Consider the following 18,718-nt stretch of genomic DNA (forward strand, 5'->3'; position numbering starts at 1 on the left):
TTTCTCTCCTGAATTATTCAAGGAGTTGCATATAATACACCCCTGTATCACAGTACAACCACAAAGTTCAAAACTTAACATTGATGCTATGCTATTTTCTAACACAGTAATCATATTTAAATTTCATCAAGTTCTTCATTCCTCAATAAATCCTTATAGCAAATTTTTCTTTGATCCAGTTCCTAATATGGGATTGTAATTTGCATCTGGTTGCATGTCTCTTTAGTCTTCTCCAATCTGAAAGAGTTTCTGGCCATTCTTTCTCTTTCATGACACTGATATTTTTGAAGAGTACATACTATCTGATATGTACATGGAGTCTACATTTGGATGTATATGATGTGCCCTTATGATCAAATTCAGATTATGCAATTTTTTGGCAAGATGTCAAAGTGCATAGTAACAACATAAGTGACATTTTCTTCTCAATGTATCACAACAGGAGGCACACAGCACTTCTCCACTGACATATTAAGAGTCTCCACTGACTTTTTCCATTCATTTTCAGTTTGATAACAAACTCCATCCCATTCTCCAAGGTGCAAAGAAAATATTATGAATATCTCCTATATCCAAACAGTAAATAAATTGAAATAATCCTTTATACTTTGATTAAAAATCATTCATGCTATGTGCTCTTTTACTTGCATATTTGCTTTAAAATCTTAAATTTATAATAGAGAATTGAAAATTTTTGCCTGGTGTTAAAAAAATTTCTGGTATCAAAAGCCATGTGAAGAGATATTTAGGAGGAAGGAAGCCTTCTCTTGACTCAGTCTTATTGAATGTCTGCCTAACTCTAATGTAAACATAATACTTTAGAGCTCTAAATATCAAGCTTTTGGTAAGAAAGAAAAATGGCATTAGTAGCTATTTCATTTGCTCATTCCTTAATTCAGTCTTTATTTCTTCTTTCTGTCATTTTATCCCTGTATTCCCATCATTCATTCCTTCCTTGGATAATCATTTAACCTACTCTTTGTCTTCCTATGTTCCGAACTCCTAATGGTTAGAAGCCAAAAAGCAGAGATATTTCTCAAAAGTCAGTGCCCCCTCTCTCTCCTGTTCTGATATTCTTGAACTGACATACAACCCCTCTTTGGGAACTAAATTACTGGGGACACACACTCACAAGTCATCAAATTCATTATTTCACTTTTCACCTAAGTTTTTTTATCAAATGATAAGTCTGTATTTTCTCTTACAATTTAGAGGATTCTAGCATATAACAGGATGTCTGCTGCCAGCTAGAAGACTTCCAGAGAATCAGTTGAGAATCTCTTCATTCCTTGTTTCTGGGCAAGCTTAATAACTTTCCATCCTCCCTTTCCTTGACCAACTCCATGAGGTCCATAATATTACAGAGAACTTGGGAGAGATCAAATGAAACAGAGTATGTGGAGGCCCGCTATAAAATGTAAAAAACTAAACAAACATAAACTCTTGTTTTCATGACCCTTTTCAACAACAGATTTTTCTTCAAGTTTGCTTAAGGCCCCAATCTAATATCCATGCTTATGCACTGTTCTGAAGGTATTAACTAGAAGAAAATGACAAGGTGTCTCAATTGGAATGATAAAATTTCAAGACACTGAAAGTACATTAGATTTCCTTTATGTATATCCTGGGAACCCTACAACCAAAAATGAAGATTTGGTTTGGTTAGCTTTGCAATTCTATGTAAAGGAGGAGAAGAGGAAGAAGGAAATGAAGAAGAGTAATTAATATATCTGTATCTGTCTATCTTCACTTATGTCTATATCTACTTCTCTCTCACTATATATATATGTGTGTATATATATATCAATATCTGTCTCTTGCTATATGTATATAGATATAGATATATATACTTTTTCTCCTGATATATACACATATATATATAGTGGGAGGAAGGGAGAGAACAGAGGAAGAGAGCATCTTGGCTTTATTTACTAAATCTCTCTCAAAGAAGGAGGAGGAGGGAGAGAGGGAGAATAGAGGAGGAGGAGAAAAAGAAAGAATAAGAAGAACTGCAAGAATATTCCTCTGTCACAGTTCTGAGTAAAACGGAGCACTTCTTATATAATGGACACAACTCTACCGCTACTTCAATAGTATGCATGATGACCCAGCGTCTTTTGATGAATGTTAAGCATTAAGTTGCTTGTTTTTCTTCCCTAAAGAAAGAGCCAAATGCATTGCCTGTGCTTTGCTTTCCTTAATACCACTATTGTGCAGGGATTCGCTCAGCAAGCTAGGGGAATAGCATGTGGATATTGAATACAAAGAGGCAGCAGGTTCCAAATGCAGCCTCTAAAAAATGAGGCTATCCCTGTACCCTGCGTGGGATAGAATGAAACTGTTTTGTCCAAAATTAAAAAGCCTGACCTGCGGGTCCTTAGAGGAGAAAAAGATTTCCTACGAAGGTGACATCTGGATTCTCTCCCAGCTTCTGCTACTGCTGTTGTTTTTACCACCATTTTCCATATTACCTTTTTTTCACTACAACTGTCAAAATTTAAGTTTGAAAATATTTTATCCAGCCCTCTTGTACTAAATAGTTTGGATGAGGGAGAAGCTTATGATTTCCCAAGCAGATATATTTTAAAAGGGTTAAAAGGCCCCACTATTTCTTCCAGAAATTTTAATAAGCATATAGAAATAGCCAGCTGGCTAATCCTGGGAATATCCCTCCTCCCTGTTCATTTTATAGAAAGATCCTGTGGTCAGGAAATATAAAGCTTTCAACACATTGACCACAGCTAGGATTATAGCCTCATATGGTAGAGCTTTTTCCCACTGTCTTTTTCTGGGTGTTGGCAATCTCCTGCCACCCTCTCACGGGTGTCCAAGTCACCTTCACCCTTCACTCACCGGGGAGAACTTCAAGATTGACTGCACTAATGAGGGAGTCTGGAATTGAGACATTACATGGAAATCCATCAGTGTGATTAAACTTAGCATGCACACTATGTGTGCTTGGTACTTTCAAAGAGCTTGGCTATTAAATGGCTTCATATTTTTATACCTTTTGGCACCCTCATAAAAGGACTTAAGGAAACAGAATTTTTCCTCCACTGCTACAGATGGACTAAGGCAAGTCTATACTAAGAAGCTATAAAATAATTTGAAACATCTCAGATTCATTGATAAATCAAGTCATTAGCTCAGCCGAATATTTTTAAATGTGGAAAAACATATATTAATAAGGTTATATGTGTATGTAAAGGCAGATGTGTGGTGGAAAACCTATTACATTGCAAATAAAGTAAAACCTCATTAATTCAGAATCACTTAAATCAGAATTTCTGATCTAACAAAGATCGGGCTGAGTGAAGTTTGTCTTTACCATATCAATGGAGAAAAGACTTGCTGAACAAATTGCTAGTGTAAATAAAGATTACAGGGAGAGTATATAAACTGTTTAAGAGAATACACCGTTTTCAGTATCCTCAAGCACTTGGGGAGCACCCATTTACATACAAATAATTGAGAGTATAATTACAAGCCAATCTTATGTATTAATCAAAGTTAGTACTCTAAGGACTTCTAAAAGGAAGATTTAATTATTGCAGGTCCACTTCTATATACTTGAAAGAAGTAACACTGCATCCCTTTAAAATTTTCTGTAGTTCAAACTTCTCACAAGTGTATATGCACATCTTTGTCCAGTTGATGTAAATTAATAAATTATTAAAATATATATCATGCTATTATACATTAATATGCTAGCTGTATTGTTTTACATTTTAAGTACTGTAAAAAGTCTCTGTGCATTTCTGTGGCATGTTTGGATACATACTTAAGTATGGCAGTATGGAATGATAGCAAGAGCATCCAACTTATGTGCCCTGCCACTTTCCTGCAAGGTGAGCCTGCTTTCTAAACCTGAACCTAGGTTTCCTACCTATAAAACCAAGAGAGGTGCTTTAGTACCCACCTTATATCTCAATCTTGTTGCAAGGATCAAATTCAGTGTAGTTACTTAAATTAATGAAAATACTACATAAAGTGAAATGCAAATGCAATTATTTTATCTACATAATGGATACTAATCTACGATTTAAAAGGAAATGTTGATGAGGCATATTATATTAAAATATCCAGGGCAGCCCGGGTGGCTCAGAGGTTTAGCGCCACCTTCAGCCCAGAGCGTGACCATGGAGTCCCGGGATCGAGTCCCAGGGTGGGCTCTGGGCGTGGAGCCTGCTTCTCCCTCTGCCTGTGTCTCTGCCTCTCTCTCTCTCTGTCTCTCATGAATAAATAAAATATTAAAAAATAAAATATCCAGATATATATTTCTTTTTTTAAGATTTTATTTATTTATTCATGAGAGACACAGAGATAGAGAGAGGCAGAGACACAGGCAGAGGGAGAAGCAGGCTCCATGCCAGAAGCCTGACGTGGGACTGGATCCCAGGACCCCAGGATCACGCTCTGGGCCAAAGGCAGGCACTAAACTGCTGAGCCACCCAGGGATCCCCAAAAGAAATCTTTTAGATTTTAGACATCTGAGATTCATTATGTAGGTAATGAAATCTTTTAGACTTTTTTAAAAAATAGTTTATTTATTTATTCATGAGAGACAGAGAGAGAGGCAGAGACACAGGCAGAGGGGAGAAGCAGACTCCATGCAGGGAGCCTGATACAGGACTTGATCCCAGAACTCCAGGATCACACCCTGAGCCAAAGGCAGATGCTCAACTGCTGAGCCACCCAGGCATCCCAAAATCTTTTAAATTTTAAAATCTGAGAAATCTTTTAGATTTTAAAAATCTGAGATTCATTACATAGGTTAGTGAAAGTCTCGCAAGTGTAGAGTCTAGGAGACACTGATGGGCCAATCCAAAGAGCAGATACAACACTATGCCTCAACCAAGAGCGTTTGTAGTCCAGTTCATCTACTATAATGTAGCCAAGACCTAGCATAATGGCTAGCACATAGGAGGCACTCAATAATAACCTGCTGTAGTAAGATGTTTCTTGGCCAGCTATCAGCTAATCCTAGAGGGATTGACAAATGCAGAATCGGCATTTGTCTTCAAGGACAAAACACTGCAAATTTCACAAGGTAAGAGACCAGATGTATCTTTTTACTGAGGTATCCCCAAATCCTACAATTTAGTAACTTAAGAAGAATCTATTAAATGAATTGGTAACTACAATATGCCATGTTTTATGTTAGTTGATTAAGACATGGCCTTTACACTTAAGGTATATAATATAAGGTGGCCAGAGAGAAATTTTTATAATAGGACAATGCAGTAAGTGCTATATTTTGAAGAAAATGCTCTGAGAACATAAAGCATTGATTTGTGTACATTAAAATCACCTAGGGATCTTTTGAAGCAAAACTAGTGTATCAGAACAAATACATCAGAGGATGGAACTCGGACATCAGTATTTTTTAAAATTGCCTGATTTCTTCACTTTGGGAGTTCTTTATATGTGGTCATACTCAAGTGTGTGTGGTTTTATGATTTAATGAGGGCTGGTAGGATCTGAGAAGTCAAGGTATTAACTTTGTCCTAGGTTTCAATCATGTTCACACTTAATGTTAACTTACTCTCACATCTATTTAAAAATGAACAATCTGGGGATCCCTGGGTGGCTCAGAGGTTTGGCGCCTGCCTTTGGCCCAGGGCGCGATCCTGGAGTCCTGGGATCGAGCCCCACGTCAAGCTCCAGGCATGGAGCTTGCTTCTCCCTCCTCCTGTGTCTCTGCCTCTCTCTCTGTCATAAATAAATAAATAAATCTTAAAAAAAATAAAAGTGAACAATCTTTTCCGCTGTATTAGGAAGGAAAACAATGGAGTTATTCATCTTATTTTCCTGATCCTCCAATCCCACTAAGTTGGGAGAACGATTTTAATTCTCTTTTTATAATTAGTGCCAAAAATTGCAATGCCAAAAGAATATCCTTTGTAAGAGATCTGTTTTTCAAAATACTGTGCTTCAGTCCTTATGGGATCAGAATTTTTGTAAAACCTCTTCTTCAAAACCACCACCAAAATATATGTAGAAAAAAATCCAACATCCTTATCTAGAATAAAAACCAAAGCCCTAAGACCTTCTATAAATGAAAAAGCACTTTGGAACTAATTATGGTTCTACCAGGAGCTACATGCACAAGGTTGGATGAGCCATTCTCTAAGCATTTGTAAAATGAAGTGTTCAGGTTGATGATGTTAGAAAAATCTTTTCCATGCTAACCTCCCGTCCTACTTTAAATTTAATATACTAACAAAAGTTTCCAAATCCATCCAAGGCAGGCAAAAGAATATCCTGAGGAAAGAAAAAGCCAAGCCTCCTTCTAGTGTTTTCAACTTTTGTTTACTGATTTGAACATTAAAAAAATAATGCAAAGTTTGACTCACCATCGATATCTTTGGATGAGTCTTTCATGTGTCACACTAAGTATCTTAGCACCAAGGCAGTTCTACCCTGATCAGGTTATGAAGAATCTTGAAACATTTTTTATATAGATAGACGATAGATAGATAGATATAGATAGATATAGATATATAGATATAGATAGATGATAGATAGATGATAGATGATAGATAGATAGATAGATAGATAGATACATAGATAGATAGATGTTATATATGTATATATAAAACATTTGATGAGTATAGCAGCCTAAATGGTTGCTTTATTGGTTGCAAGAAACTTTTTCCTACACAGCTATTACTCAATTACTCTTCAAAATAGAAGAGCCACAGCCCCTGGGCCCTATTTCTCTGCACAAGTTTCGCAGTGTGTGGATAAAGTGAAGGAGGTGCTAGGCAGTAAAAGGCAGCTGTTACAAAAGGTACTGTTATCATTATTGTTTTAGGTCTCATCATGCTTATTCAAAGACTCTATTAGTCAGTGAGTAAAAAGGATACATGAGTGGAATGATAGGATAAATAGTCCAAAGGCAGTCATACTTTCAAGCCCACCACTACTGGATTCGACAAGTGCAGACCTAACAGAGCCTGAAAGAATTCATGACCACTACTACCTCGGTACACTAAAAAAAAAAAAAAAAAAGATGCTTCCGAGGGGGCATAAACTCCTCCCTTCATCCCCATATATTTCATAGACCCTTCTCTCATAGTAATGAGATTTTAGATATTACCTAGAGGATCCCTAAAGCCCTTCTTATGTGACCTTTGTGGCCAGGCACTCATGGACCCAAAGCCTTATCAAGGAACTAGTTGGACAGGCAAGGAATTTAACATGTGTTTGATCAGCATCATGAATTATATTATTAAACTAACCCAGGGTATGAATCATGGCAGGTCCAAAGGAGAATTAAAATCACCCAAATCTTCCCAATTGCTCGGAAGGGCCACAAAGGACCTAACTGATTATAAGGTTAGAAATTACATTTTCAAGTTCCCATCTGGAGGCATGTTTGTTTCTTGCTGTGTAAGTTCACTCCTGAGTTCTTCAATGGTCTGTTTTGAAAGGGTGAGACTGACTGAAACAAATGCCTCTGTCTTAAGGACTTAAAAAAAAATCACTGAAAACAATGTAGGGATATAAGTGTCTGTGCCCACAGCCAAGATAAAAAATGCAAAGTCTGGGCCACCTTGCCTTTAATTTTCTAACTGCTGTTTTGTAAGGCTGTGTCATGCTTCTCAGTTCAAACACGCTTTGGCTCTTTATTATTCATGGACCTTTTTCTCAGTCAGTGGTGTTGAATAATAAAACAGCCCAGGATCAAATGGGCCAATTCTCCACGCCTGACACCAACTGCTACTGTTCGCTGGGCTCTGCCAAGCGTTGCCTCTGATAATGAGTGGGATTTGGTTAAACAGTAAATTAATGAATAATGAAATATCCAGGTTGATCAGTTAGAGAGCACGCTTGCTTTGCCCTGGGCTAAATGCTTGGGGCAGAAATTACTCTCAACCGGCACTTGCCTGGCTGCTGGTCTGGATAACTATTTTACAGCCTACTGCTTGACAGAATGCTGGGGAGGGGTGAAACCAGTGGGGGAGAGAAAAGGAAGAAGGACAGAGTTATTAACAGGAAAAAAAAGAGAGAGAGAGAGAGAGGAAGAATAACCTAGTTATCACCTTGTAGGTTTCTAAACTGCATGTGTAAGAACAAAGTCACAAATATGATCTGGAGAAGTCAGAGTTCCACAATTCCCAACACGTGTTTAACATCAAGGGGAAATGGTGAATGAAAACAGTCTTGTGTGTGTGCCTATGCACATATGTGATTAAATGTAGAACAATTCGACTACAAACTCACGTTTCTGTGTACGCATTAGAGTGTTGACGTGCACAGAAGCCATCCAGTGTCTAGTGGACAGGAGAACTCTACCCTCATCTTAAAGTTTCATGCTCTGTTTCTTAAATACACACCCTTCTACAAATTTTAGAACATTAAAAATATTTCCAAATGACCTCCATTTTTAAAAAGTTTCACTGCAACTGAGATTCCAGGATATATATATATATATATATATATATATATATATATTATATACAACATATACTATTCATATATAATATAGTCTATAATATGGTCACTCTTCAACTTTAACTTCACCCAATATTTTTAAATTATTATGTAGTGGATGGGGTGACTGAGTGACAGACACAGAGGGGGGCACTTGACAGGATGAGCACTGGGTGATATGCTATATGTTGGCAAATTGAACTCCAATTTAAAAAAAATTATTATGTAGTGGAGATCCCTGGGTGGCTCGGTGGTTTAGCGCTTGCCTTTGGCCCAGGGCATGATCCTGGAGTCCCAGGATCGAGTCCTATATCGGGCTCCCTCCGGGGAGCCTGCTTCTCCCTCTGCCTGTGTCTCTGCCTCTCTCTCTCTGTTTGTCTCTCATGAATAAATAAATAAAATCCTTTAAAAAATAAACTATGTAGTGGGGCAACCGGGTGGCTCAGTCAGTTGAGTGACTCTTGGTTTCATCCCCGGTCATGGTCTCAAAGGTTGTGGGATCCCAGCCCCATATTGGGCTCCTCGCTCAGTGGGGGAGTCTGTTGAAAGATTCTCTTCCTATGGCCCCTCATCCACACACATGCGCACTCTCTCTCTCTCTCTCTCAAATAAATAAATCTTTAAAAAAAAGTTATGTAGCTTCCTGCATGGGTATATAACAGGTCTCCTCATTCATACAAGGACATCTATATGTCCTTTACAAGAAACCACCTTTGCATCATCAAAAACCAACAGTAGAGTGCCAAGAGGACAACACATACTAGAAAAACACATACTAAGAAAAACCTTGACATCATTTAGGAGATAAATTTCTCTAACTGATTATCTCTAGACTATCTTATTCTTTCAGAACTTTGACCCTTTCAAATAATCTCAAGATCAGTGGACTTCACAGTTTTACATGCCAAAAGTTAAAATACTTTTCAATCAATTAACATGTCAAGTTGTTTGGCTCTGGCTTGATGATAGTTCTTAGGTGGAAGGGAGAGAAGAGCAACTTTCATAAAAGTGGTGGAAGAGGGAGCCTGTATTCAGGAACCTAATTTAACAGTCTTCACAACTGGAAGAAACTTCAGAACAAGGTGGACATTTTTTTCTTTTTTGTGGTAGAGTTGATAAATGATAGGTTATTTTTAAAAATTGTCCACAGACTCATAAACAATGGAGCAATATGAATTACCAATAACTTCAGTCTACATAATTATTATGCTCAATTTCTTAAGGCCTACCAAGCAGCAAGGCCTAGTCATTGATATTCTCTTAGTTTAATCCTGCAAACAGTGTCTTAGACAAAGTTTTTACCTCCATACACTGTCAACCAAAACCAAACCCCTCTCTCCCAAGAAAAAATAAAATGCTCTAATTGTCTTTATTACTTTCAGACATTGGCCACCAAACACAGATGTTCACTATTGAGAATTAAAGGAAGGGTAAAAGGTCGCGGGGACCCAGATCAGCTAGATCCTTCTTTGGATTATTTGGCCCCATTGTCTTGAATGGCTCTTATTTTTTAAAAAAGAAAAGAATATTTAGTTTGAGCGTAAAAGTGAATGAATCACTCAGTGGGCCCGTTTAGTTGGTAGGGCTCACACCTGTGCCCTCTGCTTCCTAAAGACAATAAAAGGGAAAATGTGTGAAACAACGTATTAAAAAGAGTCAAGTGTGCTTCTGCCTCAACTCTTGAAAAGTTTCATATTTTTAGGAATCTCTGGCCAAAAGAATTTGATCTTGGTTTGTTCTTTTTTTTTTTTTTTTTTTTTTAAGAATTTGATCTTGAAAATAAGAGCCCTGAAACCTAAGACCTGAAAACAAAAATCTTTCCAACACATGGATCTCTCATGGCAAAGAAAATTCACACTGGTAAATGTTGCTTCACTGTGGCTGTTTTTTGTTTAGTCCGGGTCTTGGAGGACTTTCCATATTGTGAAGTGTGTGTGTGTGTGTGTGTGTGTGTGTGTGTTTGTGTGTGTGTAAATAGCCCTAATTACAATATGTGCCTCCTCCCCCCAGAAGTCTCTCACCTAGTTTCCTGGTAGAATTTGTATAAAGGAGGATAACATTTACACAAAATTCATCCTGGTCCACTGTTAATACCTTGATGTCAAAGTTAGTGCTGGCGCCTTCTCCTTTGTGTGGATGTGTGTGTGTGTGTGTGTGTGTGTGTGTGAGGATTGATGGAACACTGAGGTTTGCTTTAGTTTTATATTGTTTTCTTTGCCTGACTGTGATTTTCCTAGTCATTTTGTACAACCCTTCCCGGCCCCTTTCCAAAACCTAGAATGGTCCACATTTCAACAGTAAAAACTACTGTGTAGAAACTGTCTAAAATCCTATTTCCTTAGAAACTCAGATTATGGTCACCCTCACTTTTCCCACTTAGCCACTGGCTGGACCCTTCTGTGATTCTGTGATCAGGTGTTCCCAAGCTGCCTAGCTTCGATCCCGGGTCTCCAGGATCACACCCTGGGCCGAAGGCAGGCGGCAGGCGCTGAGCGGCTGAGCCACCCAGGGATCCCCCAAGCTGCCTAGCTTCTAACTGCGTATTCGAACGCCAGGTTCTAGCGGCCCGGGACCCAGTGATTTGCACGGCGAGCGCTACAACTCTTTGGGTGGTTGGCTCTGTCCTCCTGAGCCTCCTTCACGTCAGTCTCCGTGGTATACCATACCGGCCTGACCTGGGTCAAGTTTCCACCTCAGAAAAGCCTCGCAAGCCCAGTCCCCTTCCCACGTCTCTATACCCCCACTATTCTTGTGCCAGCTTCTTTTCGCCGGTCGTTTTGATAAATGTCCTTACAGGAAGGGACATTTGACTCTTACAGAGCGCAGACTGTGACGTCCCCAAAATACTCTACGCATATAGGCCCTGCCCTAAACCCCCTTCCAGCTAGATGTGTTGGCTAATGACATTCAACAGCTACACCCTAGAAACGTTGGCTAAGATCTCCACTAACGGGCACGTCCAGGACGTGGGTTAACTGGTGGGCGAGTTACAGATGACTGCCAGAGTTGCCTTCCTTGCGGTCTGGGCAAGTCACGCTTTGCTAAGTCCATTGGCTATTGTACTGCTTTTTAAAGATTTTAAAAAGCATTTTTATGCAGAGGCCTCTCCCGGCAGCAGGTGTGACCCCTACTTGGGTCTGGACGCCTCTCGAGTCAGTTCCAGAAGGCTGCAGCCCTTTGGAGAGAAGAGAGAAAGCTAAAAGAAGCAGGGTGGACAGACCCCATAGGTTTTGAACAAGTGGGGGGGGGGGTGGGGGGAGAAAAGAAAAAGAAAAAAATCACCGCCTGACCTTGCTCGCTTGTGACCTACGTGGAACGTATTGAACTTGTGTGACAAGACTGCTCCCTCAATCTGAACACACACACACACACACACACACACACGCACACACACACACACACCGGCCCACACTACAGCTCTTTTGCAAACGCCGCCTCAGTCCTGAGGGCGCACGCACAGTAGAAACCCCTGCCAGCGGGTGCCGCGCCCTGGGCAGGAGCGCGGGAGCTGGAGTTGCGCCCCGGGGCGGCGCGGCGCGAGTGTCTGCGCGTGCGCGATTCTTGACACCCGGCCCTGCAAGCGGAGAGCGTGCCTAGGCTCGGGCAGCCGCGCGGCGTGCACCAGCTCGGCGGAGGCCGGCGGAGGCAGGGGTGGCGCACGCGTGGTACGCGCATTCGCCCGACACCTTGCCCGGGTGTGAGGGTCACCGTCACCCCTCTGGTGCCCAGGCTCGACCTTGCTGTCCGGGGCTGCGTTCTGGAAACGTGCGGGAGAGGCGCTGGGAGTGTGCCAGCCTGTGACCTGGGGGGAGGGCAAGGAGGGATCCAAGCAAGAAAGGGGACCCGACGAGACGTTTGACTGACCTCATCCTAAAGAAGCGACGGGGTTATTTATGAGTCCTGATTTAAAAGTAGTGGCTGCTAGGGAAGTGAAAAAGGAGCTCACCCCAAGCTATGAAAGAAGCTATAGTCTCAAGACTGCTGTTTATGACGATATAAATCAACGTGGAGCTTGTGATGGGAAATATGGAGAGCGTGAGTTTGGGATAGAAACAAGGAAACAAAGTCAAGAAGGAAAAATGAGTTTTCGCCCTCTTTCCCCCCCCACCCCCTCTGCCTCCGTGCGTTTCCCTCCTTCCCCAGGAGCCCACCATTGCGATTGCAACCGGGAAGCTAGGGGAGGGGTGAGCACACCCCATCCCGGGTCAAGTCGGCCCCGAATCTTCCCCAGGTTTAAACGAGGCTCGTTAGAGGGCGAGGGAATACATGTAAATAAACAACTTGGAAGATTTATGGGAAGGAGTTCAATTTTATAGGACTGTATTTATAGAGCCAGCGCCGGCTCACTTATAAATAGATTAATGGGAAGCTAAAATTAATGGACTTGCGAGCTGCGCGTTTAATTTCCGAGGCTCCTACATGACAGACAACCGCCCTCGAAGTCCAAGCGTGGAAGGCGGCTTGCGTCAGGGAACCGTGATCGCCCCCAGGAAGGGACACATCCCTTCGGGCCAGCGTCTCTCTAGTGGCTCTAAGCTCTGACTGCCCGGGGTTCCCAGGGGAAGGACCCCACGGGGCTGTTATTTGCAAACGAAGGAAAAGAATGTGGCCTCATAAAAAAATAATCGAGTCTTCCTCCTAGCATTATTTTTAATCAGGGTCCTTAAGCCGCTAATACCGGTGGGCCCGCGGCTTCTGGGGGCACTGTAAGCCGCTCAACCCGGCTGGCTGCCTCCTGGCAGCAGGGGAGGCAGCGACACTTCCTCCAGGGTTACCCGGGGCCCCTGTGCAGGGCCTGTGGTCAGGGTCCGCGGCCTAGCGGCCTAGCGGGTCCAGCTGTGGCTTTCCTTACTCCCCCCGCAGCCTGGTGAAACAGTAACAAAGGGACTGGGGAGCTACGACGAGGCCAATTTGTTAGGCATGGCCCTCTCAGGCTTCCTACCCCTTTCCTTCCCTTTCTAGTTTTTCCTTCTATGTCTTCCCTTAGTTCTTTTCTCACATGTGGGACCCTCAGGATCCTGGGTTTTACCTAGTAAAGGTGATTGTCTCAGATACTCTCCTTGTCAAATGGTGGTGGGAAGGGGAGGTGGTCTGGAATTTACCTATGGGATAATATAGATGGCAGGTCTGTGGCTCCAGAGTTGGAGCTGACACTTCTCTTCTGTAGGAAGATTTGCCATAGGATAGGGAAATTACTCACCATCCCCTTTGTATAATCCCAGTGGTCACCAAGCCCTCACTCTCCGAAAAGCAAATGAAAAGGAAACTCAAAGTAATACAGTTGAGCCACAAATACATATACCTATTTTCATTATAGATAAATGGATTGCATGACCTCTTAATCACATTTCCCTTGCAAGTCTTTCCTTCCTTCTACTTCTCTTTCTTTTTTTGGGGTGGGGTGGGGTGGTGGTTCTGTGATTTAGCCATTTATAGTTCTAACCATGATACCCTCCCCCACCTTTCTTTAGTTAATAAGGAAGCCAAGAAGTGGAAAATCTCACATAAAGCAGATTCCATTGTCCTTTCTGTCTTTCCCTATAGGGAAGTCCAGAACTGGGAATGATTCACCTGAAAAACAGAAAATTGATATAGGAGGCATATTATTAATTAACTGAGCACCAACTACATGCTAAGTACTCTCAAAATCTGGAGTTACCAAGACTCTACTTTGCTGATTATCCTTAAATGTATGAACACGTTACTGTTTCTGCTTTTTATAATTAAACTAGGCAATATTTGGATGTTGGAAAGGACCCTAGGAGGCCCACATTTTACAGATAAAGACCTGAGGCCCAAAGAGAAACAGTGACTTGTCCAAACTGGGTAACATATTGGATGACTTTACTTTCCTCGCCTCAGGGAAGACGCCCAAGCCTTGGGATGAAATACAGATTGAGAAGATGTTTGATCACTGCAGCCCATTAGGGCTGGGCTGCAGCCCATTAACCCAAATGAGAAAAGCTCTGGCTTCTCTGGGCAGCCTCTGAGCCTAAGGTAAGAACCAACGTCCTAAGACAACTATGTCTTTTTCCTCCTCTGGGTCAAAGGAACTGTTCCTCATTTGTTTATGGAGGGCCTTGCACAGCTGGTGAGGTCAGGGTTGGGTTCAATCCTGAAATAAGCCATTTAACTCCTCCAGATCCCAAGGCTAGGGTGCAGGAACCATACCTGGCCCTGTGGGCATCTCCTGCACCATTTCCTCCGAGGAACAACATGCCAGAACACTATCCCGTTAGCAGTAAGAGGGGAGCATCATCTCTGACTTGGACCCAAAGCTCTTTAATTACTGGGACACAGAGTCTTTTTTAGTTACCTGGGAAGTAAATTTGACGCCTCATTTTTTAAAGGGCAAAATCAACGAAGAGATACAGTTAACATGAGCTTTTATTGCAAATCTAGTTAGAAATAGGAGAGACGAGTGTCAACTTGGAATTGAGAAAATAAAAAAACACCTCCTAGTGAAAACAAAAGGGTCTGTTTTTCTAGAAGCAAAATTTATTGTATTTATGTTGTAACGAAAACATTGCCTGTGTTTCAATGAGAGGGGACAAAAAGAAAAAAAATTCTTGGCTATCCTTTTTTTCTGTCTGTAGAATTAAACAATGTCCATATTCAAGAAACTGAAGATGAAAACACAACAAAAACACAACAGTCTTTTTATTTGTGTAAATCAGATCAACACTGGACAATAAACCAATTTCTACCCATTACCATAACAGCTTGTCTATAAAGAACAAAGAAAAATTCAGATAGGATTCTACCTAGGGTCAAGCTTTTTTTTTTTTTTTCTTGTTTTTTTTTTTAACCACCCATTCACAGAGGTATAGATTCACAGATAAATAATCCCAAACTACTTGCCATATTTACACATTCCCATTAAATTAAGCATAAATAAATATATACAAACTTAACATGGATACCCTCCAGAACTCTTCTTCTGAAGAGTCAATAGATTGATATTTCTCGATTGTGTGGCAAAAACAATGTTAGTGAATTAGAGACCAACTCAACAGTGGAGTCAATTTTGGCATTTAAAGAATAGTGTTCATTACACTTTTTGAAAGAAAACAAAAATGAATTTTGTATTTTGATATTTCTTCTTACTCTTCTTTCTTTCTTTCTTCCTCTCTTTCCTTCTTTTCTTTCTCTTTTTAACCCAGATAATTTAACATATATTGGCACAGGAGGGGAAACACTGTTTGGGCTCTTGAGGCAACATCAGATGGCTTAAGGTTATTATTTCCTTTCCACATAATGTATTACGCATACAGGATATCAGATGTGATGACAAATTCTCTATAAACACTCTAAGTAGGAAGGAGTTGCCCTTTTAAGTAAGGCTTTGTACCAGAGGAACAGTGTGTAGATAAGTCCGGGGCTTCAGGTTTTCCATTCAACCAAAGTTTTCATAGGATATGAAATAATTGCTTGAGAGAAAGTGGTTTCCTTGGCCAAAGAAAATAAAACAGCTAGGTCTTTGAAAGCCTCTCTGGTTCTTTAGGGGGGGGGGGGGGAGTGGAGAAAACTAAGGATGTGGAGCCAGAGAGAAGGAAGGAAAATGCAAGATAATTTTGGGGGTGGAGGTGGTGAGAGAAAGTTACTTTCCCAGCTGGGGGAGAAAATAAAGATGATTTTGATGGTGGAAGACTCTCTCAGGGAGTTCTCCCTCCTTTTTTTTTTTTTTTTCTTCTCCCTTGAGACCCGTTAATACCTGTAGGAGGAGGCGGGGTTAGACAGAGAATGGACAGGAGACCTTTGGAACCTCCAAAGGAACTTGCAAAGTGGAAAGTGTGAAGGCAGCGCGGCCACATCCTGACTCCCTTTTTTTTTTTTTTTTTTCTTTTTCTATCTTTAGCTATTTGGGTTTCGGACTGAGCATTCGGGAGGGGGCAGGCGGCATGGATAAAATGCCTAAAGAGTGCAGGGGTGGAGGAAGAGCTGCGACTCACCTGTTTGGTTTGAAAACAAAGCTCAAAAGGCCTTGTTTTAAATGTTTCCCTTGACTTAAAAGGCAAACTCTTGCGTTAATCCTACTGTTTATTGATTTATGGGCCCAAGGAAACCAAATCTTTTAATAACTCAATTATCAGATAAACGTAGCGGGCCTGGCTTACGAAAGCAAAGGGGTGGGGGTCGTACATAAAAGGAGAAGTGGGGGAGGAGGAGGCGGCGGCGGCGGCGGCAGTGGGCTCTCCTCGCCAGGGTGGGGCGGGGAAGCGCGCAGAGGGCCCTACTCGGCGGGGCGCGGGAGCAGCCCTCAAATGAGGGCGAAGGGAGACGAGGAGAGACTGCGTAGCCACATAGGACAATTCCTATCCCATCACCCGCCTTTAGGAGCGTGAGGAGAGAGAGTTTTCGTCCTGCCAAAGGCTGGGGAAGCTCTCGATTCCCCGGACGTGTCTAGGCCACTCGCTCTGCTGGAGCAGGCGCCCGGAGCGGCCGCTGGTAGCAAAGGGCAAGGGCAGCGCTGAGACCCTCCCCGCCTGCAGCCCGCGTGGCGCCGCCCCATTACCTACTGGAGAATGGGGCTTTCTCGGTCGCCTTAGCCCTTAGGGTGAGACCGAGAGCGAAAAGGGCCCGCGCGGCCCGAGGCCTCTCCAGCGGCTGATTCTATGTCCTCAACACGACTGGGCGCGAGTGGCCCACACGCTCTCAGGACCTGCACAGTAAGAGCAAGGCGCGTCCATCGCGTCTCTCGCACGTCACACGCGTGGGGCGCGTTGCCCTGCAAGGAAAGGAGACGATGGTTTTCAGTGTGGTTTCTCCTGGCCTTTTGCAATCAGAATACATATAATGCAAGCGGCCAGGCCCTCCGACAAAGGCGCAGGCTTCTCAGCTGGGGAGAGATGGAGTGTCTACACTCTCCGTAAGGTTTAGTTCCCAGCCTTTGTATGTCACCTCGTCTAGGGCTGAGCCCTGCACACCCAGAAGCCCCCAAAGGAGCTAGCGGTAGATGGACTGGGGTGTGACATTAACGGTTGCTTGGACCTTCCTGGTGACCTGAAACCAGCTCCCTAACTCCCTCCCCCCATAAAAGTGTCCGCACAAAGCTCTCAGCAGGTGCCTAAATCCCAGTAGTCCAACCTCCCCTCAAGGCCAAAGCCCATGCATGGGGGCGGCAGAACTGAGAGTCCCAGTAGATCCTAAGTGTAAATCCTGCAGAACTGACATCTGGATCTTTATCTTTCAGGGATGTTGCAAAGGTCCTAAGGTCTAGTTTGTATAAAGAGGTGCATGTATCAACACTAAATTTAGAGACCACTGGGGGGTGGATTTCCCCACTGCTTTGGGGAGGATGAGGACAACGGGTTCCAGATCTTGTTTCATGATAATGCTCAGATGACCCCAGGAAAGGAGCAGGGCTGCCAGAATGAGAGACATTAAACGCAGGAAACTTTATCTACTGGGAATAGTCCCAGTGTATACAGACGGTAAAATTCAAAGCTGAAATACATCTCCTTTCACTTTGCATTCATTATTTTGCCATTATATGCCAAAACAAGTGTGCGTCTGGAGGGGGGAGTGTCTTATTCATAAAGCATCTTGTAAGAAAGCAATTGTTGCTGAAACACGGGAGCTCTCACCACCCTCCTCCCCACGACCACTTGAAAAGCTGCTTCCTTGCCCGCTAAAACAGCAATCACCAAAGAGCCCAGAGAAATGGAATCTATATCAAAGGCAGGGCAATATTGCTAAAACATTGGGCTCCAAGAACACTTATTCTTCTCCCCTAAAATTCATTTTTCAGCTCCCCCTCCCCTAGAATTCCGTGTTGAGGTATCTGTTAACAACTAGACTCAAAGCTGCTTCAATCTCTTATTGGCCACTTTCTAAATTATTCCCTTTGAGCTTCTTTAAAGAAGTGCACCTGCAGAATTCTGACACACAGGCTTTGATTAAAAAGGGATCGGATTTTTTTTTTTTTCTCTGTACCTTATAGATTGTGTAGGAAGCCCAAGTCCTCTTTGAAGAAGCTCATAAACCATGCGGGCAAAGCTTTGGAAAACAGAAGAGAATGAAATGGTACATACCCCTCCGAAGGAATTACATACTAATCAACGTATTCATATTGTGCTTTTTTGTTTTTTTTTTTTACTATTGTTCTTAAAATTGGTAGATGACACAAATATAACAAATGCAAGATTCTCTGTATGCAGGTGCTGGCAAGGCTGGGAATTAGTAACATTTCTGAAAGGAACTGATGATGAGTCGGAATCAACTTATTGATCCGGATTTTCCTCAGCCGCAGGAGCCTCTGCTCGGCAGGCCGGCTCGA

General features: G+C 42.2%; 1 protein-coding gene across 5 annotated transcripts in view; it reads right to left on the bottom strand.

Moving 5' to 3' along the window:
* Positions 1-12,967: 12,967 nt before the first annotated feature.
* Positions 12,968-18,718, bottom strand: part of TFAP2B (transcription factor AP-2 beta) — a 32,141-nt gene continuing 26,390 nt past the window's right edge. For 3 of the 5 annotated variants that reach the window (XM_077903694.1, XM_077903695.1, XM_077903697.1), the window contains one exon: positions 15,082-18,438. In XM_077903694.1, coding sequence (XP_077759820.1) covers positions 18,377-18,438 — 62 coding nt within the window. In that variant the 3' untranslated portion in view covers positions 15,082-18,376. Of the gene's footprint in view, positions 14,011-15,081; positions 18,439-18,718 lie in introns of those variants that run through there. The other 2 variants (XR_013383393.1, XM_077903691.1) reach the window with 2 other exon arrangements.

The sequence above is a fragment of the Canis aureus genome, chromosome 7 (assembly GCF_053574225.1).
Source record: "Canis aureus isolate CA01 chromosome 7, VMU_Caureus_v.1.0, whole genome shotgun sequence".
Taxonomy (NCBI): Eukaryota; Metazoa; Chordata; class Mammalia; order Carnivora; family Canidae; genus Canis; species Canis aureus.